Raw genomic sequence first — 26,578 nt, 5'->3', positions numbered from 1 at the left:
TACATTTATCGCATGTTTTGGGTGTAGAGAACTGCGGATGGGTATTTTTGAATAATAGCGGGTTGGGATAAGTTCTTGGTTGCAGGAGCCGTGGCGTAATGGCCTGAGCTGTATTAGGTATACTGTGCGGAAGGAGGAAGACCGTGCGTCCTAGGTAGAAGCCGTTAGCTAGCTCGTTGTACGTGAGGAGGTGGTTCACACAGCCTGGAAACTCCGTGCCTTCTTGCCTTGTCCCTGCACGGTTGGCAAGTCCTCGTGCAGCAGTGTGGACAGATTCGTTGAGGTTCGGGAGGCACCGGTGATTTCTCCCATATGAGCAGTAAACCAGACGATCGCGCCGGGCTTGACGACCTTTCTGCCGAGAATTGCCAGGGCCTGTCGACAGATGACTCCTTTGGCAAGTGCTCGCACGGCTGCTCTAGAATCACTGTGGATCCTTGGTCTCTTTGGGTCTAAAAGTACCAATGCAATGTCTACCTGTTCTGTAGTTTCTGTTCGTGTAGTGTACGTGGAAACCGAGTTCACGGCTTCACCTTTGCCGTTCAGAAGGGTCGCTGTGCAGGCTTGTCACTGAACATGGAAGCCGTGTTGACAGGCGAGCAACGCAGCTAGCAGACAACAGAAAATAATGACCGCACAACACTGCAGCAGTCCTTCCGACAGAAGGAGGAAGCCCGAATAGTGTTGTAGTCAGTTCGCTATGCAGGCAGACGGTGCCGTTGAAAGACCTGTTTATTCTTTCACTGTGTGCACAATTAGCGTAGTTGTCTTTGTAGATATTTCGCAAGATATTCATGTATGTCTCTTGTACTCCTTGAATACTCCATACCTAGGACTGCTGTAATATGTGCTGAATAAATGCCGTTTAGTAATTTATGAGAGCCGCACATCGAGGTTTATTGCCGTCTGCAGATTTTTCAGTTACCTGCTATATAACATGGTCGTGATCCATCGCAAAATATTCCTTCCGGAATCCAGCCTGCTCTTTTGGTTGATTGAAATCAAGTGTCATGATTCGATTGAAAATTATCTTCGTGACTTTGCATAAAATACTGAAAGCAAGCTAGTGGGCCTATAATTGAATTATTTGATGTCTATCTTCGTATGGATTAGTATGCTGGCATTCTTCCAGCTATCGGCACACTTCCAGGCACTGAGTATACTCAATGCCACAGGACATGAACTGGAAAGCACGCGGCACCTTATATGTAGGGGACCGCTTGCCTTTCAAGTATATTATCTTTTGCATCTTTCAATAAATGGACTGTTATTCCGTCGTCTCGTGCCGCTTTTCTACGGTACATGTAGTGGAAGGCCCTTCTAAATTAACCTCTAGTAATGAAAGGAGCCTCTTTATCCATTTGATCCCTACTTCAATTGAAGGTTGCGTGGCATCTCTGGGTACTGTACATGTCAGTATCGAATTCCTCTGCTGCTTTTACTACATCACTGATGTTGCTGATGATATTGCCCTGCTTACCTTTCACTGCATACCTCTTGCCGATCTCCGATCTCCGAGGACTTTACTGATATGCAGCCGTCAGGCCGGCTAGCGCCCAGGAAACGTGGAAGTGCGTCAAGCGATACAGACAGCGAGGCCAGTGAGATATGCTCGGACAGCTACGACTCGTCGGACGATGACTTTCAGGTCGTGATGAGTATATCAGCGCAAAGAAGACTACTGCAGGCATCTTCGGCGATCAGTGCTTCTACCGTGAAGAATACACCGCTGTGCTGGCCGCACACTCTGCTCTTTATGCCCGCGGACCCGGCGACCGATTTGCGGCTCCTCAACAGGCACGTCCTCTCTTCGTTACCGAGAGAATCGCACCAAATGAGATTAAAGACGTGCGAATAGACTCGCTGAAAAATGTTTTGGCAGTTGATGTCTTGCTTCGCAGCACCCTACAGGACCTCCGTAATATAACTGAGATAGACGATGTAAAGGTGCGATCAATGATCCCTACAGGCGGCGATCGTACTGCGGGAGTAATTTATGACGTCGACGTTGCCATTCCTAATGACGACTTGCCAATACAGTTAAAGCCAACAACAGAAGGTACTTTCATTACAAGGATTTTCAGACTGGGAAACACATGCTGTGTGAAGATTTTGTTTGAACGAGACAACCTTCCTTCCCACGTCAAAGTAGGTCATCTCCGCCATCCGGTACGACCATTCGTACGGAAGCCTCTCCAGTGCTTCAAGTTTTGCAAGATTGGCCACGTGAAGGGTGTCTGCGTGGACAACGTCGTTTGCCCGTGGTGCTCTGAGTCCTATTCAGAAGACGCCTGCAGCACACATGTTCTAAGGTGCCCTAACTGCAGTGGTCCTCACGAGGCCTCATCAAAGGATTGCCCGCGGGTGCGGAAAGAATTCGCGATCCTAAAACGAATGGCGCGGGACAATTCAACGCACCGAGAGGCTGCTGCCGCTGTTCGGCGACGTCGGCATCGACACCGAAAACATTCACAAAATCCCGCAACTGCAGATAGGAACACGCCAGCTACCATAGGAAGGTGTGTTGCATCCCCGCACAGCGCCACCAAGTCCGATACAAGGAAAGCAAACAAAGCGGCGAGGCTCGCCCGTCCTGAAGAATGGCCTGAGCTGCCGAGGGCACAACTCCCTGATAAGTTACCTCAAACCGCATCGACTTCGACGGCTTCGGCAACTGTTGAAGCGACGCTGGCTGATGACCTCCAGTTCATCAACATTCTGCGGTCGCTCATGAATGCCTTTTGCGTTATACTTACCAACATGAAATCTTCGTCTGCGCAAAGCGCGCTACAGGTGCTGGACACTGGGAGTCCAGTACTTGCAGCTCTTGGTTAAAATCATGGCTCTATAAAAGCCATCTTTTCGTGACGAAGTCCGCAACGCGTCCATATTTCAGCGGAACGCCAGAGGACTTAAGTCACGCATGTCGGAATTTCCACAGTTTGTGTTCACAAATAAGTTCTCAGTCATCGTCATCGGCGAGCCCCCATCAGATAACATCAGACTGTCCGGGTATGAGTGTTTCATGTCCGCCACCTGCGGAGAATGCAGCAAGATCATCGTATTCATACGACGTCATCTTACGTATGTCCATCGTCCAGTGTCACCAGAACAAGAAAACAAATACGTATGTCTGACAGTGAGGAAAGGCAAGCTCACTTCCACATTAACTGGAGCCGACGTAGCGCCCTCAAGTCGGTTGACTGCGAGTGGTTACGGCGAATCACGACAGCGACTCCGCAGCCTTTGGCGATTACTGGAGATTTTAATGCCCACCACCATCTCTGGGGAAGTTCTAAGATAAACTCGAGAGGCAGAAGATTAGTGTCATTTGTCTCCGAACAAGAACAGTGCTTGTTAAATGACAGAAGCGCCCCCTTTCTGCGTGGAACTGCCTACTCTAGCTGCCTCGACCTCACCTTTGACTCACGCTCCTTCACTAGAAAGGTCAGGTGGTTTCCGGATATTGAAACGCGGGGAGTGACCACCTATCCACTTAGGATTGAAGGGTTGACGAACTCCAAGTTGGCCGACGCCACGCAATGTATCGACTGGCCAATGTTCAAGCCAACTGTCGAAGACGGGTCTCGTCATGTCTTGTCCTCCAGCCTAGAGGACATCATAAAGCGTGCCCTAGAGGCTGCCAAGCATACGCTTCCGAGAACGTATACACGCACCGATTACGACATCGAGCTACAGAAGCTTCGTGCAATTTGTCGCCGAGCAGAGCGAAGATACAGGCGCACGAAGTCTGTACCTGACTTGAGGTTGGCCAGAAGAACTCAAAAGAAAATTCAGCGTCGCATGGACGAACTCGCATCGCAAAAATGGAAGTCATTCTGCGAGTCTTAGAATCCACGAAAGGTTTTGTCTCACATATGGAGAACTGTTTGTGGTCTCCGGGGAACCCCTCAGCAGCGCCACCCTATTAAGTATCTGGCACTTCACCAACAATGCAGCGAGATTGACGTTGCGGAACCTTTCTGCAGGAGGATTGCTGGCGAAACTAGTTCCACTGGAACATCGGCGCTCCACCACTCACCAATTTAACGCGACTCCGGCATGGACCGTCTTTTCTCCATGAAGGAACTCGAAGCTGCACTGGCCTTGTGCAAGCATTCGACTTCACCAGGACCCGATGGTATAACCTACCGTGCCCTATGTAATCTTGGTGAAGAAGCTCGGAAAGTGCTCCTGCTCTTGTTCAACCTTCGTCACGTACAGCGCATAGATAGACGAGGGACAAAAAAAAAGGACGACGAAGACAAGCGCTGACTTCCAACTGTTCTTTAAAAACAAACATATATATATATATATATATATATATATATATATATATATATATATATATATATATATATATATATATATATATATATGTATATATATATATATATATACTGTTACACCAAGACAAAAGCTCCCCCTACAAAGCATCCACCCGACATGAGTATACATTCAAAATTCATGACCTGCGATGAACGAGAGTGCACGTGCGACCTTAGAAAAACCAGGTCTTTATCTGTTAATGAAATTGATGGCTTGCTAACTGAGTCACGATCGCCAATCGCTGCTGCTTCAATGATAAGTCTGGTGCATTCATTAGAATGCCTAGCTAAGATGGTAGTTTTTTCCAAAAACCGGTATACAGCCGCATCGTGCGCAATGAACACCTAGAAAACCTTCCCACCCTTTGCGCACCTTATTGCTGTGTTCTTGTAACCTAATGTTAAGGCATCTACCCGTCTGCCCTACGTAAGACCGACCGCATTCCACACGTATTTTATACACAACACCTTTCGAATAAACTGTATACGTTTTTCTATCATTATTATTGCAAATCCTACGTTCCTAAGCAACCGGATTGGTTCTGACACAAAGATGGGCAAGTTATTTTGGAGCAGAAAATACAACGTCGATACCTGCTCTTCGTCCTGTTTCTTTAAGTTTGTGGGGGATTCCTTGAATGTACGGGATAACAGCTGTTTTCTTCGATCATGCACCTGAGGCGCAAAGCTGTGAGAAGCGGTGTTAAACTTACTACGCAAGTTCTCCGAGACTGAGACAAAAAACTTGCTCGGTTACCCTGCCGCCCTCAACCGAGCTGTCTGCGAACTGAAACTAGGTTCTATCAAATGGTAACAGGATTTCGTTAGTGCAATATGCAAACAAGCCTGAACGATACCTCTCTTTATCGTAGTAGCACCGTAGTAGCTCTTCATCGACGAGGTAGCACACACCGAACAAGCGAAGTTGGCGTCAAAGAGTTTATTTGAAGCGCGGCACATACACACTAGCACATACCGAGTGCCCCAAGGTAGCCTCAAACGGTTCGCTGAAGAGCGGCACGACCCAGTAGCACATACCGAGTGACCGAAGTTGGCGTCAAAGAGTTTATTTGAAGCACGGCACATACACACTAGCACATACCAAGTGCCCCAAGGTAGCCTCAAACGGTTCGCTGAAGAGCGGCGCGACCCAGTAGCACATACCGAGTGACCGAAGTTGGCGTCAAACAGTTTATTTTAGGCGCAGGACGAACCGTGTAACACGTAGCGAGTGCGTCAAGCTAGCCTCAAACGGTTTACTGAAGAGCGGGATGACCCAGTAGCACATACCCAGAGACCGATGTTGGCGTCAAAAAGTTTAATTGAAGTGCGGCACATAGCCTGTAACACATACCGGATGCCGCAAAGTAGCCTCAAACGGTTCGCTGAAGAGCGTTATCACCCAGTAGTACATAACGAGTAACCTAAGTTGGCGTCGAACTGTTTATTTGAAGCCCAGCACATACCCAGTAGCAAATACCGAGTGCCCCAAGGTAGCCTCAAATAGTTCGCTGAAGAGTGGCACGACCCAGTAGTACATAACGAGTGACCGAAGTCGGCGTCAAACCGTTTCATTGAAGCGCGGCACATACCTTGTAACACATACCGAGTGCCCCAAGGTAGCCTCAAACGGTTCGTTGTAGAGCGGCATGACCCAGTAGCACATACCGAGTGACCAAAGTTGGCGTCAAAAAGCTTATTTGAAGCGCGGCACATACTCAGTAGAACCTACCGATTGCCCCAGGTTAGCCTCAAACGGTTCGCTGAAGAGCGGGATGACCCAGTAGCACATACGCAGTGACCGAGGTTGGCGTCAAACGCTTAATTGAAGGGTGGCACCTACCCAGTAGAACATTGCGAATGCCGCAAGGTAGCCTCAAACGGTTCGGTGAAGAACGGAGTGACCCAGTAGCACATACCCAGTGACCGAAGTTGGCGTCAAAAACCTTAATTGAAGCGCGGCAAACACCCAGTAGAACATACCAAAAAATTAAGTGCCCCAAGGTAGCCTCAAACAGTTCGCTGAAGAGCGCGATGACCCAGTAGCACATATCCAGTGACCAAAGTTCGCGTCAAAAAGCTTAATTGAAGCGCGCCACATACCCAGTAGGACATACCGAGTGCCCCAAGGTAGCCTCAAACGGTTCGTTGAATAGCGGGATGACCCAGTAGCACATACCCAGTGACCGAATTTGGCGTCAAAACGCTTAATTGAAGTACGGCACATACCTAGTGGAACATACCGAGTGCCCCAAGGTAGCCTCAAACGATTCACTGAAGAGCGACGACCCAGTAACACATACCGAGTGACTGAAGTTGGCGTCAAAAATTTTAATTGAAGAGCGGCACATACCTAGTAGCACATACCGAGCGCACCAAGTTAGCCTCAAACGGTTCGCTGTAGTGCGGCACGACCCAGTAGCGCATACCGAGTGATCGAAGTTGTCGTCAAAGAGTTTAATTGAAGTGCAGCATATACCGAGTGCCCCAAGGTAGCTTCAAACGGTTCGCTGAAGAGCGGCACGGCCCAGTAGCACATACTGTGTGACCGAAGTTGGCGTCAAAAATTTAATTGAAGCGTGGCACATACAAAGTAGCACATACCGAGTACCCCAAGGTAGCGTGAAACGGTTCGCTGAAGAGTGGCACGACCCAGTAGCACATACCGAGTGACCGAAGTTGGCGTCAAAACGTTTATTTGGAGCGCGGCACATACCCTGTAACACATACCGAATGCCCCAAGGTAGCCTCAAACGGTTCGCTGAAGAGCGGCAAGATACAGTAGCATATACCGAGAGCCCGAAATCAGCGTGAAAGACTTTATTTAAAGTGCAGCACATACCCAGAAGCACATACCGAGTGACCGAAGTTGGCATCAAAAATGTAACTGAAGTGCGGCACATACCCCAAAACACATACCGAGTGCGCCAAGGTATCCTCAAACGGTTCGCTGATGAGCGGGATGACCCAGTAGCACATACCGAGTGACCGAAGTTGGCGTCAAAAAGTTTAATTGGAGCGCGGCACATACCCAGTAGAACATACCGAATGCCCCAAGGTAGGCTCAAACTGTTCGCCGAAGAGCGGCACGACCCAGTAGCACATATTGAGTGACCAAAGTTGGCCTCAAAGCATTTAATTGAAGTGTGGCACATAACCAGTAGCACATACCGAGTACCCCAAAGTAGCCTCAAACGGTTCGCTGAAGAGCTGTACGACCCAGTATCACATTCCGAGTGACCGAAGTTGGCGTGAGAATTTATTTGAAGCGCCACACATACCCAGTGGCACATACCGAGGGCCCGAAGGTAGCCTCAAATGGTTTGCTGAAGAGCGGCATGACCCATTAGCACATATCGAATGACCGAAGTTGACGTCAAAGAGTTTAAGTGAAGTGCAGCACAAACCCTGTAGCACATACCGAGTGCCCCAAGGTAGCCTCAAACGGTTAGCTGAAGAGCGGAACGACCCAGTAGCACATACCGAGTGCTCCAAGGTAGCCTCAACGATGTTCATTCGAGAGTGGCACATGCCCACTAACAAAAACCGAGCGCCCCAACTTATGCTCCAAGCAGTTAACTGAAGTGTGGCACATAAAGAGCCACCCAAGTTGGCGTCAAGTAGGTTTACAGAAGAGGAGCACGTACCCAGCGGCATATACCGAGTGCCCCGAGCAAGCGACAGAATTTCATTGAAGAGCGACATATAATCAGTTGCCTACGCCCAGTGACCCAAGTTCGTTTGTGTATGTGTGTGTTTGTGAAAGACGACAATCGAAGAGCAGCACACACACAATGTCACATGTTCGCGACCCAAGTTGGCTTGATGGGTGGTTTCAAACCCGGTTCTCTCAGCGCAGCAGCCCAACGCTCTACCCAGCCGACCAGGGACTACCCAGTATGCTAGGCTGCCGGGAAATCGGTTAGAGACATACATGGTGAAATAGAACACGCGTCGAAATTCCGCGTGAACACTGCTCTACGCACACGCCAATGTCATACTTCGTGGCAGCGCCGCTAGGTTGCGTAACGTGTCTAGTGAGAAGCGCGAGACGGATGCCCCCAGCGGCGTTTTGGAGGGGGCAATCGGTATGTCGCCGCACAACTTCAATGAAAGTTACTGCAATGAAAGTGGGTGAACATTTATCATGAGTTGGGTTTCGCCCGATTCTTCTGGTAATTAACTTCTTGCCAGGAAATAGCGCAGATAGATTGTTGTTTCGGAAATTAACAGCTCAAGACTGACAAGGGCGAAGGAGAAGAACATGACCTTGTCGGTTTAGCGCTGTTAATTTCCGAAACATGAATCACCACCGACTCGCCGAAGTTTCTTTTCTAACACGCGTGTAGAGGTTTGAACATATACTGTATGTGTTCCTGTTACAGCGACATAACCAAACTAAAGAAATTGAATCTTAATTTGTGCGTCTTTTATTGTATCTATATCTTTCGCTTTCTATCATTCTTCCTCAGAGGCAATGCAAAATTATCGACAGAGTGGGTGAGTTTCGTTCGCCAGAAATGGCGTCTTGAGACAGAATTTTACGACAAAAACATATGGTACTCGGGAAGAAGCCGTTTCACAATAAAGGACGATAGAAAAGCTGTTGGTACACTGCCGGACGACTCCGTCTACACGCTTTCCATCAGAGTTTCATCGAAAAGAGAATTTCAGGTGAGAGTTCCCTTGCTACTGTTATTATGTAAACAGGTGGCGATTTAACAATGAGAGAGTTTCCGTTTTGAAATTGTTTTGAGTGGGCGAAAAGCGCCTTAGAACAAACTAATGACTACATGCTTACTTACATCGTGTTACTTCTGTGCGAGTTCAAGCATTTTAAAGCGAAGCCGTTAATGCCACTACAAGGCTCAGAAACGTTATATGCTGGTTATCATATATTTCCGAAAAAAAAATACCAGTCGCAGTGTTAACATTTTCGCGGGAATGCGAGAAATAATAAAGGTGGTATGTAGCAAACGTTGCAGAGTAGTTTATTTACGGGTTGAACAATAAATGAAAAAAAAAAGAACTGGAGACTTGTGCGACCTTTCAGAATCGTAACCCAATTTCCAGCAGAGCTGTTTTTGTGGAGCTCTCGCAGTAACGATTTCAGTTGCTCTAATCTGGAATTCCAAACACAGAATTGCAGTGGGTGACAGGTTCCGTGAGCAAGCATGCCTCTAAGGTGCACTGAGATGCCCCAAATCCGCAATTGTACCACAAGCTCTGCCGCCAGAGCGAGAAGACGCTCGCGTGCACCATGCAACCGAATATACAGCTTACCCAGCATCATTTGCGCGTCACCTCGTCTCTGTCTGCACTCGCCTGCGGCGGCGTCTCCGCGATACACAGAGTAGCGCGCACTACACTACTGCAAGCTAGAGACAAGCGACCGTACAGGCACCAACCAGCAATGGAAGATTCATCTTGTAAAAAAAACTCGGTGCCCTTCACTCTGTGAAGGAGGATGACCAGCGAAGTAGGCCAGTATGTGGGCCCTTTAATGGCGAACTGTACAATAGCCGCGTGTCGGCCCGGCATTGCGCTGTCTTCCCGATCGGCCTAGGTGTGGAGAGTGCTTAACGCCTCCTTCACCACCGCCACGGGTCGGCCCAGCATCGCACTACCTAGTGACCGGCCCAGGTATGGGGAGTGCTTAACGCCTTCTTCACCTCAGCCGCGGTGTTGCCGGCATTGCACTATCTGGGTGATCGGCCCACATATGGGGAGTGCTTAACGCCTGCTTCACCTCTGCCGTAGGTCGGCCCGGCATTGCAACATCTTCGGGTTAGGCCCACGCATGGGGAGTGCTTAACGCCTGCTTCACCTCCACCTCGGGTCGGGCCGGTATCGCACAATCTTCGGTATCGGCCCACGTATGGGGAGTGCTTAACGTCTGCTTCACCTCAGCCGCGGTCTTGCCGGCATTTCACTATCTTGGTGATCGGCCCACGCATGGGGAGTGCTTAACGCCTGCTTCACCTCCGCCTCGGGTAGGGCCGGCATCGCACTATCTTCGGTATCGGCCCACGTATGGGGAGTTTTTCTGCTTACGACACGACAATTTCCTTGGATGGTAAAGGTATACAGCTCCGCTGTATACCTTTACCATATATTCGAGATACGCCCACGTGCTTAACGCCTACTTCATCTCCACCGCGGGTCGGGCCATTATTGCACTATCTCCGGGATCGGCCCACGTATGGAGAGTTTTTCTGCTTACGACACAATTTCCTTGGATGGTAAAGGTATACAGCGCAGCCATATATTCGAGATACGCCCACGTATGGGGAGTGCTTAACGCCTACTTCATCTCCACCGCGGGTCGGGCCATTATTACACTATCTCCGGGATTGGCCCATGTATGGGGAGTTTTTCGGCTTACGACACGACAATTTCCTTGATGGTAAAGTTATACAGCGGAGCTGTATACCTTTACCATATATTCGAGATACGCCCACGTATGGGGAGTGCTTAACGCCTACTTCATCTCCACCGCGGGTCGGGCCATTATTGGACTATCTCCGGGATCGGCCCACGTATGGGGAGTTTTTCTGCTTACGACACGACAATTTCCTTGATGGTAAAGTTGTACAGCGGAGGTGTATACCTTTACCATATATTCGAGATACGCCCACGTATGTGGAGTGCATAACGCCTACTTCATCTCCACCGCGGGTCGGGCCATTATTGCACTATCTCCGGGATCGGCCCACGTAAAGGGAGTTTTTCTGCTTACGACACGACAATTTCTTTGCATGGTAAATGTATACAGCTCCGCTGTAAAAGGCAGGGTACGAGCATAGAGTTTCTTACTATATTACCTAGAGGGAAATCTGGCGCTGTTGCACTGTGGTATGCATGGGAGTGCCAGTATATTGTGACTTCGGGATGGCATCGTTCTCGGAGACACAAGAATTCGAACACACCCCTGACAAGCACCGTTCCGCCTGTCAGGATATTCATTCCTACTAAATCAGCATGCAAGAAGCTGTTGTAGCTTTATTTTTCCACAGAAACATGCTTTGTTTAAATATGAGAACGTGTGGCATGCGCCATTATGTGAAACGTAAAAAGTATCAGCGGCCCACTAAAGTCGGAGGACAGAGGCAAGATTCGCGCTCGCTTTGGAAAAGTTTGTCGCCTGATTTTGCTTTTCTTCGCTTGGTTAAGAATTTTAGGTGAGTAAACGTGACTGGAAGATGTAATACGCGTGAGTGAGAACATTTTATGAAGATTTTACTTGAAGAACGCGCTATCTTTATAGCCATATCCACGTTTTAGACGAAGCCTCTTGTAACACCAGCCATAATGAGCCTCGCAGACCACATATACCGTCATTCCCCTGAAAGCACAGCGCCCCTTCGAAAACTCCCATAGACGGTAGTGTCCGATTTCCATCTTGGTGTTATAGTGAGAAACTATATGGGCACGAGCAAGCGTACAAAAAATACGGGAAAAAAACTTGAATGGCGCTTATGCTTGGCTTTTAATAGTGGAACGCGATGCCATTCAAAGATCACTGATTGCTTCTCACGCTTCCCGGCAACTGCAGCTCATGTAACCGTAATGTTTACCCGGAAATGCTGGTGGCGAAAGCTATGTACGAAGGCGAGCTTTCAGGTTTTCTTTTTCTCCTCCTTCGCTCCCTGTGCCACTGCTGCGCATGTGCAGAGACGAGTGTTACCTGGATGCTTTTGAAAGGAATCAAGGGGGCATGCCACTCTGTGAATGGTTGAAACGCTGGAAAAGGTATTTGTGCTAGTTTCCGCGTAACAAAAATTGTTTTCTCGCACATTGAAATGACAGTACGACAATATCATGTATGTAGGTTTTAAGCCATGCTCTGCGATTTTCCTAACGCATTTACCATCGAGAATTTAATTTAGTTCAGTGACGCCTTTGCACGACGCGGAGGGCCTGCATTGTTCGGCAGGCGTGGTTCGGGAGAATTTTTTGCTGACGGACAACACCGCCGACACTGCATTTTCGGCGATGCGATGCCCTGAGCGCTATCGCGTCAAAAGCGTACAGAGAATGAAAATATAGAGAAGAAGGTTTTACAATAGTGCTGACTTCCGCGTTGTGTCTTGGCATATACGGCTGTCAGCGTCTGTGAATTAAACGAGACACCCTGGAAGGTAACGTGCAGGGGGACATTTGAACATGCGACTTACTGAAAGCCTAATGAAATGCATAGGAATAGGGGGAATGATGTGCCCAGAGGTGAATGAGCGACGAGGCGAATGGGACACATATGATGAGGACACCGTCGTGCACAGTGTCGAGTGCCGATATTCTAGGAACATAGAGGGCACTGTCGAACTCGAACGTCTGTGCGAAGGGAGACCCTTCCTCACTCCAGCAGAAAGCACTGCTGGCAAGGCGGGGACGAGACATTCCAGAACAAGCGCGCGGGGAGTGACGGCATACTCCAGGGATGATGCTATTCTTCCCGGTTGCTTGTCGCCATTGTTGCGCTTCAGCCACTGTAGTTACGTTATGTCTGTAGTAGCTGTAACCCAGTAGGTTGCATTGCAACAACCCTCCATTGCGTGACCCTTCTAGAGGTGGTTATAACACAACCGATGCCAGCAGTTAGCCTCCTGATATCATCAATGATGAGCGGGGCCAGTCTCACCAATTGCGATGAGCACTGTTTGGTACACGTGTTTGGATCACGGCGAATACCTTGTACCATAGCCTCCTAGGATGCCAAGCTAGTATTTAACAGTCCGCTCTCTTCAAAACGCCCCATCCTTAAAGATCACACGTAGCTGCACAGCGAGTGGCAAGGAACGATGTCCTACACGTGAACGACTACTCTTGGTCGCACAGCGGGAAGGCAAAACAGGATCTCGAAGGCTTGCTGGTAAGTGGTGGCTTCAGCGTCGCAGTCCAATTCAACCTTGCACTGGTCGAACTTGAGCTTTCACGTCGAGAGCTGTCGCGCTTTTAAGCAGCCAGACCAGACGCGTACGGCGTCATAAAGTGGCGTCCATTGCAGCCGTTGATAATGACGTAAACAGAAGCCAAGAGGCACGCTGGGAAGAACCAGGAGATACTTTGGGCAAGAGTGCCGGCCCACTACGCCGATTTCAGAAGAGCGGCTTTGCTTGCTCCACGGAGTGATCTCGCTTCCACGAGTGCTCTTAATCTGCCATTGGAACACTCGTGTGTTGCTCCAGGTCTGCCATCGAAACAGTCTCGGTCCTAAGAGAGCAGAAAATATTTCGCCGGAAGTACTCCGAATTGGCCATTGGAATTCGCTATAAATATCGCACTTTAAAACATTGCTCTTACAAGATTTAAGCTTTGCACACAGCTGTAGCTTTGGAGTACTCGTCAAGGCCCGTTCATATGACGCAAACCAGTCTTCTACGTCTTTGTCGTCTGCACCGCTGAACATCTTGGGGTCCCGTTGTCGTGGAACGCCGGTGCAGGTGACGGACTATGGCGTCGGCGCCGTTTGGGCTGTGCTGTCGGTCATGGCGTGCGGTAGCGAGCTTGATCGCAGCTTCAGCGTTTCAAGCAACGGGGCTTCAGTCATAGAGTTTCTCACTATATTACCTAGAGGGAAATCTGGCGCTACGGCGCTGTGGCATGCATGGGAATGCTGGTATACTGTGACTTCGGATTGGCATCGTTCTCAGAGAGACAGGACACCTTGAAGACGCACTTGGTAAGTACCGTTCCGTCTGTCACAATCATTCATTTTCTACTAAGCCGGCACGTGAAAAGCTGTTTTAGCTTTATTATTACGCAAAAAACATGTTTTGTTTAACTATGAGAACTTGTTATGGCGCGTATGACTATATATTACGTAAAAAGTATCAGCGGGCCGCTAAAGTTGGAGGACAGACGACAAGGTTCGCGCTCGCTTTGAAACAGTTTGTCGTCTGTTCTTGCTTTTCTTCTCTTGGTCTTGCATTGTAGGTGAGTAAAGACGTAATATGCGTGAATGGAAACATTTTATGAAGATTTTATTTTGGAAACGCGTTATTTGCGTAGCCATATCCACGTTTTAGACGAAGCCTCTTACAACACCAGCCAACACGAGCCTCGCAGACACACATACCGTCATTCCATTGATGGCATGGTGCCCCCTTAAGAAACTCCCATGGACGGCGGCGCCAGATTTCCCTTTAGGTGTTATAGTGAGAATCTCTATGGTTTCAATCCCAGCACCTCCAGCAGTGAAGAAGAGGTTTTTGGGCGGCTCATAATGCAAAGGCACAGCGACCAGGAACGGCGAGGCAGCCCGAAGCACTGTCCAAAAAGACGCCACCAATCAACAGCGCGAGCCGAGCCGAGCCGAGCCGCGCGTCGCGTCTTCTTCACAGCTGCTACAATATTAAAGCCTTACACACAGCTGTGGCTTTGGAGCACTCGTCAAGGAGTCTTTTTTCTCTTTTTTTTTCTTCCGATGAAGGTTCCAATTCACCCACGCACAGTTTACATCGCAGAAACGTTGGTCGATAATTTCTCCCTCCTATGTCCTCTTACCCACCCGCTTGCCATCGTGGCAAAATTTGATGTCCGTTGTGCTGACGGACTTCTCATTGAACCGGGCGGAATTCTGCACCTCTCGTAAAACATTCATTCCGCGCAGCGGCCTTTTGCGTACTTAACTGTAGCAAAGGTAGCAGTCAGCCGCCCCTCCTCCCCCCCCCCCTCCCTCGCTCTTTGAATTTTGCCTAGATATCCCCCATAACCTGACTTTTATTTTCACCTAATACAATCGACGAGCCTAGTCTAGTTCACTGAGGACATCGAGAAAAGGTACCACAAACCGCGTATAATGCATGAAAAGGCCAAAGAAAAAAAAACGAGGATTCAATAATAATTTGCAGTGCTTATTACTCTATAAACGCAAACGTTTTGTCAAACACTAAGGTTAAAATGTCCCCCTTTGCCCCCACTTATAAGCTTGGTGTAATGTTCTTATTTCTAGGCAACATTTGCTTGCTTACTTTTGAATAAGAAAAGTTTTTCCACACGCTGTATTTGATTCACGCCCACTTACTGTCGCATACGGATTTACCGTAGTGGTTTCCTTACTTTTGCTAAGCTTGTTATTTGCGGCACTTGTAGTTAAGACAAGGCTGCATGCTAAGTGTGGCACCACTCGTAAAGCACAGCCACAAGGCTCTTGAACACTTCAATGCGTATGTCAATGAACTGTGGCTGCACGTAACCCAAGAACAGCCCGTCATTTCTACCGAATAAAAGCGTAATATAAAAGAGATTTAACCATAGCACATGAAGAACCAAATAGTATTATGGTCATTAACGCTTTCAAGATCTTGCGAAGGGAATGTTTTACAATGGCTGCATATATCCACACGAATTCAACATTGTTTTCTAAAATTGATCTGGCTGGCATACGTATTAAAGCCATGGCAGCGGGATGAAATATGCACCGCTTGTAAATGTCTAAGACACTTCGGAGCGCTTGAGTGCGAAACCTATTACTAAGGCCACCATTACCATACGCAAACTCAACTTGTTGCACACATAACCCTGAGTTTGTGACTTCAGTTTTGCCAATTATAGACTTGACGTAACGTAAAAGAAAATATACTATAATGTGGTGGTATAACACGTTCAAGCACTTCATTAAATATTTTATTTTGCAATGACACCATTTGATGCATGTGAATTTAACTTTGAAGTAGTAGCTTAGCGCGAAAAAAACCACGGAAGCGCATTAGGCGCATTTAACTTCGTACGTAATTTTCTCATAGAGTTCTCGCACGTTCTTTATATTGGTTCTTAAGATCATTTGTGTTTATTAGAGGTGCGTGGGCTAAATTAGGCGCCTCTTGGGAAATTTTCTTACAACGCGTTGGATCGCTCTAATATTTGTAATTTACTGCAAAAGCTGCAATTTACTTTCATGCTCTGCCCTTTGTGTACGTGAACAAAAAATACAGTTATTATTTTATGTAACAATATGCTTCATAGAGCTCATTGTACCCTCGGCCGCACTGAAAAGCATATTGCAAAAGGGTCGTATAATGCTTTAGAACACTTACCAAAGGAATGTTTTCGCAAAAGCTGTATTTGCTGCACCCGCATTGAATTTCGCACGCAAATAAGGCACAGTGTTCCTGGAACATTCGAGCAATTGGATGTTTGGTGGCATTTGCGGTTATACCGTGGAAGCAGGGTAAATTTTGCGCTGAGTATATATAAAAAAAAACACTCATACCTCTCCGAAGCACATGAATACGTTACACATTGCAAAGGCCGCATAGAGATCCCACATGTTAACCTTTGCCTACACATCCATAACGTTCCCACAGAGCAAAGCGCAAGAACGAAAAGCAAACTTGGTATAACGCACGAATACAGGAAGACACGAGGGTTCCGTAATTATTTGCAACGTTTTAAGTTAGGCCAGGAGCGTGGTAGTTTCACCATGCATTACACCTAACATGCCCCAAGTTTTTCACAGAATTAAAACTTGGTGTCTTGTAGAATTATTCAGGACTCCTGGAAACATTGCAGACAATGGCAGCATGACACCGTGGAACGATTTTATAAAGAACTTCTTACGCAGTCGGTAATTACCCTACACAGCTGAAACGCATATCGGTCGTTAAAGCACAACAGTCTTCCTAATTCCACGAAAGGAATACACCGTGCCTCGCATTGGTAGTTCACCGGCCAGAACAGAAAGACCAACTAGAGGACCTCTATAAGGCGTGAATGGCAAAAGAGTAGTCAGTAATTATTTTGAACCCGTCCAGTCACCCAGAAATCTTCGCAGTAATTGGCGATATTACGCTCGCACTATATATATTTGTAATATCGACAGACGCTATTCTAATAGTTGTAACAGACGCTATTTCTCCGCGTCTATAACGTGCTGCTGCTTAGTAGAATCAAATGAAATCAAATCTAATAATTTTTTCCCTGAAAGAAGGTCGTGCGTTCAACTGTCGGTCAAGATCACCGTATTCGGCTGGCCATGAATTAAAAAAAAGAATAAAAGAAAAAGAAAGGAAGAAAAAAAAAATGGCTGTGGCTTAGGTAAGGTTAAGCCCAGGATGCGAAGCATACTAGCCTTTATTTTAGTTGTTGAACCACTGTTTAGCCTGGTGAACTGCTGTTGCTTGGCTATATTTGGTTCGGCTAGACGAAGAAACAACTCATGCATTACTTCTTCGCCTTCAAGAGTGGAACGCGACAGCGTTCCCGTCGACCCGCCAAGGGGTGTAAGACAATGGGCTACAGGGCAGCGACTACGCGCCCCGCATTGGACGCGGTGAGCGTCGAGCAAAGCAGCGTTCGGCGCGGCAACGAAATGTGCGCCTGAGCAAGAGACGCACGCCTTAGAAACAGCGCGTTTCTAAGGCAACACCGCATTCACTGGAGGCGCTTTTGTACCGCTTTGAAGCGTTGTACTCGTGGCTCAGTGGTAGCGTCTCCGTCCCACACTCCGGAGACCCTGGTTCGATTCCCACCCAGCCCGTCTTGCAAGAGTTGAGCCAAAGCCACTTCTCCTCTGTCGTGACGTCACGGTGTCACGTGATTTCATGGTCACCGCCGCGCCTGAGGAGCTGGGTTGAGCCCTCGTAATATGCTTCGCATAAAAAACGTTACCATAACGAGCTTTTCGTACATGACATAAAGTCCCAGGTGGTTGCAATTTCTCCCCAGTTCTCCCATATTTACACAGGAAGGCAAACGCCATGCATGAATCATCGCAAGGCTTTGCGCCGGGAGCATGGAAAAGATTCAATAGCGCTTTTTAGCCATACTGAACCACGCCGCTTTCAGCGATAGCTATTTGATGGAACGAAATGTTGCGTGACCTCCTTCATACCGGTTTCAAGAGAAAGATATGAAATTGAAATTGCTTAAAAGGCTCTGACAGCTTTATTTTCGGAAATCTTGTACTTTTGGTTATCATTCGTCTTTTTCAGGCGCTCCTGAATGAAAAGCCTTTCTACACGATCGACGTGGAAAACACCGTGGGTAAGTAACCTTTCACACGATGTTCCAGGGTACCTGCACCAAAACGGCACAAAACAAAAAGCTCGCAGATCTCACGCACTGCTAGAATAGATGTTACGCGACACATATGGCTGTAGCTGGCTGCCGAGCATCCTTTCACGTTTTGCACAGAGTTACCAGTACACGCAATGTCTGTGGGTGTGCGACGCGAGCTTGGGTGCATGTGACCTCAGAATAAAGACGACGACGGTGAAGATGATCGTACGGCCGCGACGGCATGACTTCTACCGCGGTTGTTCGACGCCAATTAACCCGCCGTGGTTGCTCAGTGGCTATGGTGTTGGGCTGCTGAGCACGAGGTCGCGGGATCGAATCCCGGCCACGGCGGCCGCATTTCGATGGGGGCGAAATGCGAAAACACCCGTGTGCCTAGATTTAGGTGCACGTTAAAGAACCCCAGGTGGTCAAAATTTCCGGAGTCCTCCACTACGGCGTGCCTCATAATCAGAAAGTGGTTTTGGCACGTAAAACCCCAAATATTATTATTATTATTCGACGCCAATTAAACGAGGTGCCGCTCGTTAGGTTCTGCATACGCCGTCAACGGGAGTTATCGATAGAAACGCGGATTTTACCATGAGCTGCGACAAAGTGTTTAGCATTTCTTACGCGCCAATCTCCAGGTCATGTAGTCTACGTTAAAATGACATCTGTACTCTGGCGAAGAAATGTTAAAACCCCATAAATCAGGGCTGGTTGCGAGGGCGGCACAAAGTCGCACGCTACCAACATGGCGTTATTAAAGCAGTTCGAGCGAAGTTCCGAGGAATGTGGGCCAATCCCGGAATGTTATGCTGGGGAGCTCACCCGTCACAACTGGCGACAACTATGCAACAAGTTGCAGGGTAATGTTAGCACGGCCAAAACATGGTCGCTGCTACGCCATCTTCTTGACCCCACACAAAGCAAGGCAATTAGCCGGCAAACAATTCAACGTATCCTCCACAACCATCCGGGTTCTGATGACGAAATCCTGGAGGAGTTGCGGGCGCGGTACATAGGCGATTTCTAACCCCCACAAGGACAACCTCCAGCCTACAGCGGGAGCGACAATTACGACCTCGACAAGCCGATCACTATCACTGAGGTGCAACAAGCACTCCATGCACTCACACGAAACACCACCCCAGGCAAGGACAAATAAATAACAAGCTCCTGCGCAATCTGGATGATGGCACCATTCAATCTCTTACTGACCTCTTTAATCATCACTGGGAAGCGGGTACGCTACCAGCAGACTGGAAGCACGCGGACATCATACTCATTCCGAAGCCAGGCAAACTCTCCAGCTTAGACAATATGAGACCGATCTCACTGACTTCATGCCTAGGCAAGCTTCTGGAACATGTCATTTTGAACCGGCTTCAACCTTACCTAGAATCCAGCGACCTCTTTCCCGAAACAATGTTCGGATTCCGGCCCCACCTTTCTACCCACGACATCCTTCTTCAGCTGAAGGAACAAGTCCTTGAACACATCTCACCGCACAACACCGGAGCGATTTTAGCACTCGATCTCAAGGGCGCTTTCGACAATGTGGCTCATCATACCATCCTTACAAACCTAAGCCTCACGAACTGTGGTCGTAATACTTACAATTATATACGCGCCTTTTTAAGCAACCGCACGGCCACAATAGGCATTGGCTCACTCAGAACCCCGACGTTACCTACTCGCAACAAAGGAACCCCACAAGGTGCTGTTCTATCGCCCACCCTTTTCAATATTGCTATGATGAAATTACCTGACAAACTCAATGCAATACCAGGAATCAGGCATGCAATATACGCCGATGACATTACTATCTGGACCACCACTGGTTCCGAAGGAGAGAAACAAGACGCCCTTCAACAAGCGACCGACGTCGTACAGCAATATGCAAAAACAAGTGGTCTCCAGTGCTCCCCCGAGAAGTCAGAACTGTTAGTCGTTAGACAGAAATCACGAAGAAAACTCAGTGAACTACCCCACATCACACTCACCCTCGACGACAAAGAAATACCCACAGTAAACCGCATCCGCATTCTCGGACTCCACATACAACAGGACGGCGGAGGCGCATACACCATCCAACGTCTCAAGCAGACCACCTTCCAAATTATGCGAATGGTCAGCCGTATCACAACCAAACAATACGGACTGAAAGAAGACGACATTATACAGCTCGTCCAGGACCTGATAATCAGCCGCATTGCCTACGCTGCCCCGTACTTGCCCCTCACTGCCAAGGAACTAGATCAATTAGACGTACTTCTTCGGAAAGCCTACAAGCAAGCGCTCGGCCTACCACCGGGAACAGCGACACTCAAGCTTGAAGCCCTAGGGGTCCATAATAATATAAGAGAAATTATAGACGCCCACCTCACAGGGCAACGAGAACGACTAGCCCTTACACCAACAGGAAGAACAGTCCTAGCGCGCCTAGGGTACCCCACACACGGCAAAGGCCACGAACAAGCAATTCATCTGGCCCCCAACTTCCGGGAACACATCAAGGTAGCCCCTATCCCCAGAAGCATGCACCCGGAACATCATGCCGGTCGTCGCCAAGCTCGCGCAAAAACTCTACAGACAAAATATGGCAGTCTCCCCACCACACTGTACACAGATGCCGCGCAGTACCCCCAAAAAGCAGCCATGACGGCCAGCGTTGTCGACTATAACCTACAAGAGGTGGTCTCGATGACGGTCCGCACTGCCAGCGCCCTCGTAGCGGAGGAGACAGCCATCGCCTTGGCCATCACCTCTCGTTCAACCAACGAGTACGTCACAATTATTACTGACTCCCAGGCAGCTTGCCGTAGCTACGCGAGAGGCAGAATATCTTCAATCGCCCACCGACTCCTCAAACAAGCCTCCCAATTCCCGGACGTTGAAATAGTGTGGACTCCAGGACACGAGTCCCTCCGTGGAAATCAGCGTGCGCACGCTGTAGCCCGAGCTCATGCCACCCGGGCGCCACAAGAGAGGGATACGGACGCATCCATGGAGCCCGTACCTTTACAATACAACGCCATACTACAACACCACAGATTGAACAGACGACAATACCCGCCTCCACACAAGACCCTCTCACGTGAAGACGCCGTAACATGGCGACAACTACAAACCAACACATACCCCCATTTAAGCAGACTACACGCAATACACCCTACACTATATTCATACAAATGTCCCCTTTGTAATGAATACGCCTCCCTATATCACACCACATGGGCGTGCCCCAACGTGAAGGCGGCCCCGCAAATACCCAACCCCACACCCGAGCAGTGGGAGGCCGTGCTGACTAGTTCGGACCCTCGTAACCAGCAGCAACTGGTGCGGCGGGCCCGGGAGACAGCAAGAGCCGCAGGAGCCCTGGACTAAGGGCGCCTCCCGCACAAGCAGAAAAACACCTGCTTGTCCTTTTTTTTTAAATAAATGTTGCTCCTCCTCCTCCTCCTCCTCCCGGAGACGGCGCAGTCTAACACAGCGACCCCAAGGCGATGAGCTGCCACGACAAATCAGTGCGAGAAGGAGGCGCTTTACGCGCGCGGGGAACCTTTCAATCAGCTGGCTGCCTTTGGAACGAAGGGAGCATGCGCGTTTGATCGGGGCCGAAAGAGACGCCTCCAAGAGCCTGCTGCGCTGCCGTACCGAAATACAATAGTCCCCCTCGTCTTGGGAACAAAGCTCACAGACATCGGACGACAGCGCTTGTTTCCTCTGGTAGTCTCTCTCTTTAAAACCAGCCGCCAGCGACAACACCCACACGTGACGTCACTGCACTAACCCTTTAAAACTAACTCGCCGAGGATGACGAGGCCGACTTTGACGAAGATAGGTCCTCCTATCGAAACGTTGGCCAGCCTTTCTGAGGCACCTTATCCCTCTTTACGAACTTTATACCACAGTGTGCCATTCGATCTGTCAGGCCCTTTCTTGTTTTTGAAGGATACATACAGTAATACAGTTCTATTATACGCAAATAAATCCATGCTCTCCCGCCGTGTTGAGTAGCCAGTGCCTGTGCGATTGGCTCGTAGTCGTCTTTTATTCATTTCAGAACAGGGCAGTCCCCCGCCATTCAGAAAAAAAAACATCAGCTTTGTTCAGCATAATATTGCGTCTTTACTGCGGAAACGTCATTTGAATGCTGAGAAATTTCGTGGTTTTGCGATTTGGGCGTGGCAGACGGGTGAAGTTGGCGCAGCCCGAGAAATTATGACCACCGCCAGAGGGCCAATGGCGAAATTGCGCCTAATCAGAAATAATTATTTTTGTTTTCTTCAGTCTAATTACATATAACGAAAAAATTAAATTATAGGGTTTACCGTGCCAAAAACCACTTTCTGATTACGAGGCACGCCGTGGTGGAGAACTCCGGAAATTTCGACCTCCTGGGGTTCTTTAACGTGCACCTAAATCTAAATAAAGGGGTGTTTTCGCATTTCGCCCCCATCGAAATGCGGCCGCCGTCGCCGGGATTCGATGCCGCGACGTCGTGCTCATCAGCCCAACTCCATAGCCACTGAGCAACCACGGCGGGTGCCAGAATAAATATATATATGTATATATATAGAGAGAGAGAGACAGACAGACAGACAGACAGACAGACAGACAGACAGACAGACAGACAGACAGACAGACAGACAGACAGACAGACAGACAGGTAGATAGATAGATAGATAGATAGATAGATAGATAGATAGATAGATAGATAGATAGATAGATAGATAGATAGATAGATAGATAGATAGATAGATAGATAGATAGACTCTTCGCTAATAACCTATTCGATTACAGGCTGTTGCCTAGCATAAACCATGCTTGCCCTGAGCATTCTGATCCTCTTGAGATGGCTCTATATCACCAATTCTAAATTTCTTTCCCATTTCGCAGACTTCACGTGGACTTTCCGCATCAAAGTCGTGGGCCAAATACTTCTTGGAATGAGCACGACTAGTGACACTGTTCCGCGCGCGGGAAATCTCTGGGTAAGTCATTAGACAGTTTTGGTTGCACGTACGTAGAGGCTTTGCGTACGTAGAGCTTCTACGTGTCAGCAGTGCGGATGCCTAAAACGTAGCGGGCGCGCGCGCGCCTCACGGACGTACGTGAGATTCAATTCTTTGCTTGCGTTTCTTGCGCACGTAGACAGCTTCGCGTGGGAGTTCCGCGAGATCACGAACAAGCGATAGCGGGCCGCGCGTGCGCAGACGGCTCGCATCGAAACACGGCGACAGGATTGAATTGGCTACCGCCGTGTTCACATTTCCCGATAGATGGAGCTACGGGGTCCCTCTTGGCGTGCGTCGCGTACGTGTAGCTAAAAGCGTTTCAGATGGCGTGCACGTAAGGTACGTAGGCTTTTCACGTTTGCGTACGTGAAGCCTCTACGTACGTGTAACTAAAACTGACTATTGTTTAAGACGGCGTTGTGTCATAAACCAATACCTTGCCCAACATTGGCCAATGGTGCAAGTGACCGAAAGATATATAGGTGTAAAAAAATGCGGCTGAGATGAAATCACGAAAGACAGCCTGAATTAGAGTCAGGCTGTCATGCCACGCAAGAATGACATTGCAATTAAACACTGCAGCACACCGTCCACACAGAAACATTGCGATGCAGGGAAATGTTTTAATTTATTTATTTCCAGCACTGTTTCAGACGGCACTTTGTCTTGGGTGACAGGGCTACAGGGTAGATAATCTCTGCCTAAGAATCAATGTCTCTGTGAGGCATACACTACTCACGAGGATAGGGCGCATATATATATATATATATATATATATATATATATATATATATATATATATATATATATATATATATATATATATATATATATATATATATACGTATAATTAGGATATAATAAATGGCACACAAACTAATGCAAACACAAATGAAAAACAAAATGACACGTAGGCTACGCTGGGACGAAAATGTAACGTCTGTTTTGTACGGCCACCGTTCACGCTTGTTTTTTGATGGGACTGACAAACGATTTGCTTTGCTTCACATTGTCTAGGAAAGTCTAGTGCTCGTTATAACAGCTTGACGTTAGGTACTTATACTGTTTCGTTTCTCCTCTCTGGTGAAATCTTCTATAAGCCCAACGGCTATGGGGATGCGCTGCTGAAGGCGAGCAGCGGGTGAGACCCCTGCGCTGGTTGCCACGTTACGACGTGGGTGGAAAACAAGAAAGCGCGTATATTGCGCATTCGGGGCACATTGACGAACCCCAGGCTGTCAGAATTATCCAGCTCGCCCAAATTTCTACGTCGTAATCACATTGTGGTTTTTACACGTAAAGCACCCAAAACACTTACTTTTATTGCGATGGCAATTATGTGGACACTCCAGGCGTATTTTTGTCGTCAGCATTGCCGTCGCTGTGATGTTCCGCATAAAGCCCAAAGGCGGTGAGACCGTCGCAGCCCGTCGTATGCTTTATGTGTACGTAAGTGTAAGCACGCGAGGGAAACTAACGATCAAGGCTCAATCTCGGGCGTCATATATTGAGGGAAGCGGGGATGTAGCGAAGAAGGAAAGGGGGTGGCGCGGCTTTGACTCCGATAACAAGTGCCAACATTGCACGGCCGCGTGCCATGGCGCGCGCCCTATGTTGAAAGGGATCTGCAGAGGCATGATCGCGCGCGTTCTGTTCTGGCCGCTCTTGGCCTGAAGCGACCGACCGCATGAGGGTGACTTCGCTCGCCGCTGCTGCCGCGCTTGCTCACACCAGCGTTTCGACAGCGAGTGTCCGCGCTCATCGAGTGTGACGTGCTCACGTTTACGAGTGCGCACTGACACAATGCTTGTTAATTCATTTGGTAAGCGAATGTTTCTAAGTTCATACTGCGGGTAAGCCTAGTATCCTTAATTGGTATAGCTATCTAGCAATTTGCTGTTGCAGTCGATTGCTTTGCCTTTCTGGCGAAAGTGCGACTTTTTAATGTTGGAGCGAACATGTCTAAGATTTTATTGCGTATTCCCGGAAGGGCATGTGTACGAAAGTATGCCAAGTCATATCTCATAAATTCACAACGTATGTACGGTATCCAGCGAAGCAGATAGAGGGGTACTGTGCTCGCGGCCGTTGACAACGTATCCCACGCCAGCGTGCTCGAGAACCTGCGCAAGACGGGGTTTGGTTGCAAGACCTACAGCTATAGTAATGATTTCCTAACCAATAGAACGGCAACTATCCGGATAGGAAAGGAACGGTCAGAGCCTGTGGAGCTCGGAGACAGGGGTAACCCACAGGGGTCGGTCCTGTCACCAGTGCTTTTCAGCCTGGCACTACTGGCCTTGCCCGAACTACTCAATCAGATCGAAGGCATGGACCACGCGTTCTATGCCGACGATATAACGGTGTGGACGAACCGCTCGGGGTTCGATGCCTGGGAGGATGAAGCCCTGCAGAGAGCGGCGACGACCGTCCACGAGTATGCCACGACCTGCGGCCTGAGCTGCGCTCCACAGAAATCGGAGCTGCTCATGGTACAGCCCGGAAGACCAAAGAAAGAGCCGCCGCCGAACATAATCATCACCATCGACGGCACAGAGATCAAGCCAACGCAGCAGATCGGGATACTGGGCCTGCGGTTGCGCAGTGACGGCAAGGCGCACGCAGCCGTCAACAAAATCAAGACCACATCAGAGCAGGTCTTAAGCATGATCCGGAAAGTCACCAACCGGAACAGAGGAATCAAAGAAGAAGACGCACTGCGCCTGGTGCAGGCATTCGTCGTGTCACGCGTAACGTACTCCGCACCGTACATGCAGCTTGCGAAGGTGAACCGCGAGATGCTGAAACGACGATAAGGAAAGCAGTCAGAGGCGTCACGGGCATCCCAGTCTACTCGTAAATGCAGAAGCTGCTGGAAATGGGTGCCCACAACACAGTGGAAGAGATGGTGGAAGCACACCTATCCCACCAGAGAGTAAGGCTGAGCCGGACAGAGCACGGTTGGCCCGTCCTACGCAAGATAGGATGGCAAGTTGAACAGTAACCGAGAACGGAGCCGCTGCCCACAACGTAGAGAGACATTATTAAGACCACGCCCCTGCCCCGGAACACGCAGCTGGGGAGGAACGACGACAGACGCTCTGCGTAGGCCAATGCACTGGCTCGACAGCTGGAAGAGGAACCCGAGGTTCTCTACGCGGACGCCTTTCTTCCCAAGCACCGAACCAGAGCAACGGCGGTCGTCACCACCATCGTTAAACTGGT

General features: G+C 48.8%; 1 protein-coding gene and 1 long non-coding RNA gene across 2 annotated transcripts in view; one reads left to right on the top strand and one right to left on the bottom strand.

Moving 5' to 3' along the window:
- LOC139049879 (uncharacterized) overlaps positions 1 to 26,578 on the bottom strand; it is a 225,462-nt gene that overhangs the window by 30,374 nt on the left and 168,510 nt on the right. The window lies entirely within an intron of this gene.
- Positions 1 to 26,578, top strand: part of LOC139049876 (uncharacterized) — a 60,561-nt gene that overhangs the window by 16,440 nt on the left and 17,543 nt on the right. Inside the window, exons 3-5 of the mRNA XM_070525734.1 lie at positions 8,801 to 9,002; positions 18,263 to 18,314; positions 23,235 to 23,329. Coding sequence (XP_070381835.1) covers positions 8,801 to 9,002; positions 18,263 to 18,314; positions 23,235 to 23,329 — 349 coding nt within the window. The remainder of the gene's footprint in view (positions 1 to 8,800; positions 9,003 to 18,262; positions 18,315 to 23,234; positions 23,330 to 26,578) is intronic.

Source organism: Dermacentor albipictus, chromosome 9 (genome assembly GCF_038994185.2).
Source record: "Dermacentor albipictus isolate Rhodes 1998 colony chromosome 9, USDA_Dalb.pri_finalv2, whole genome shotgun sequence".
NCBI lineage: Eukaryota > Metazoa > Arthropoda > Arachnida > Ixodida > Ixodidae > Dermacentor > Dermacentor albipictus.
Note: the sequence above shows the minus strand (reverse complement) of the source record. Positions and strands in the feature narration are given on the sequence as shown.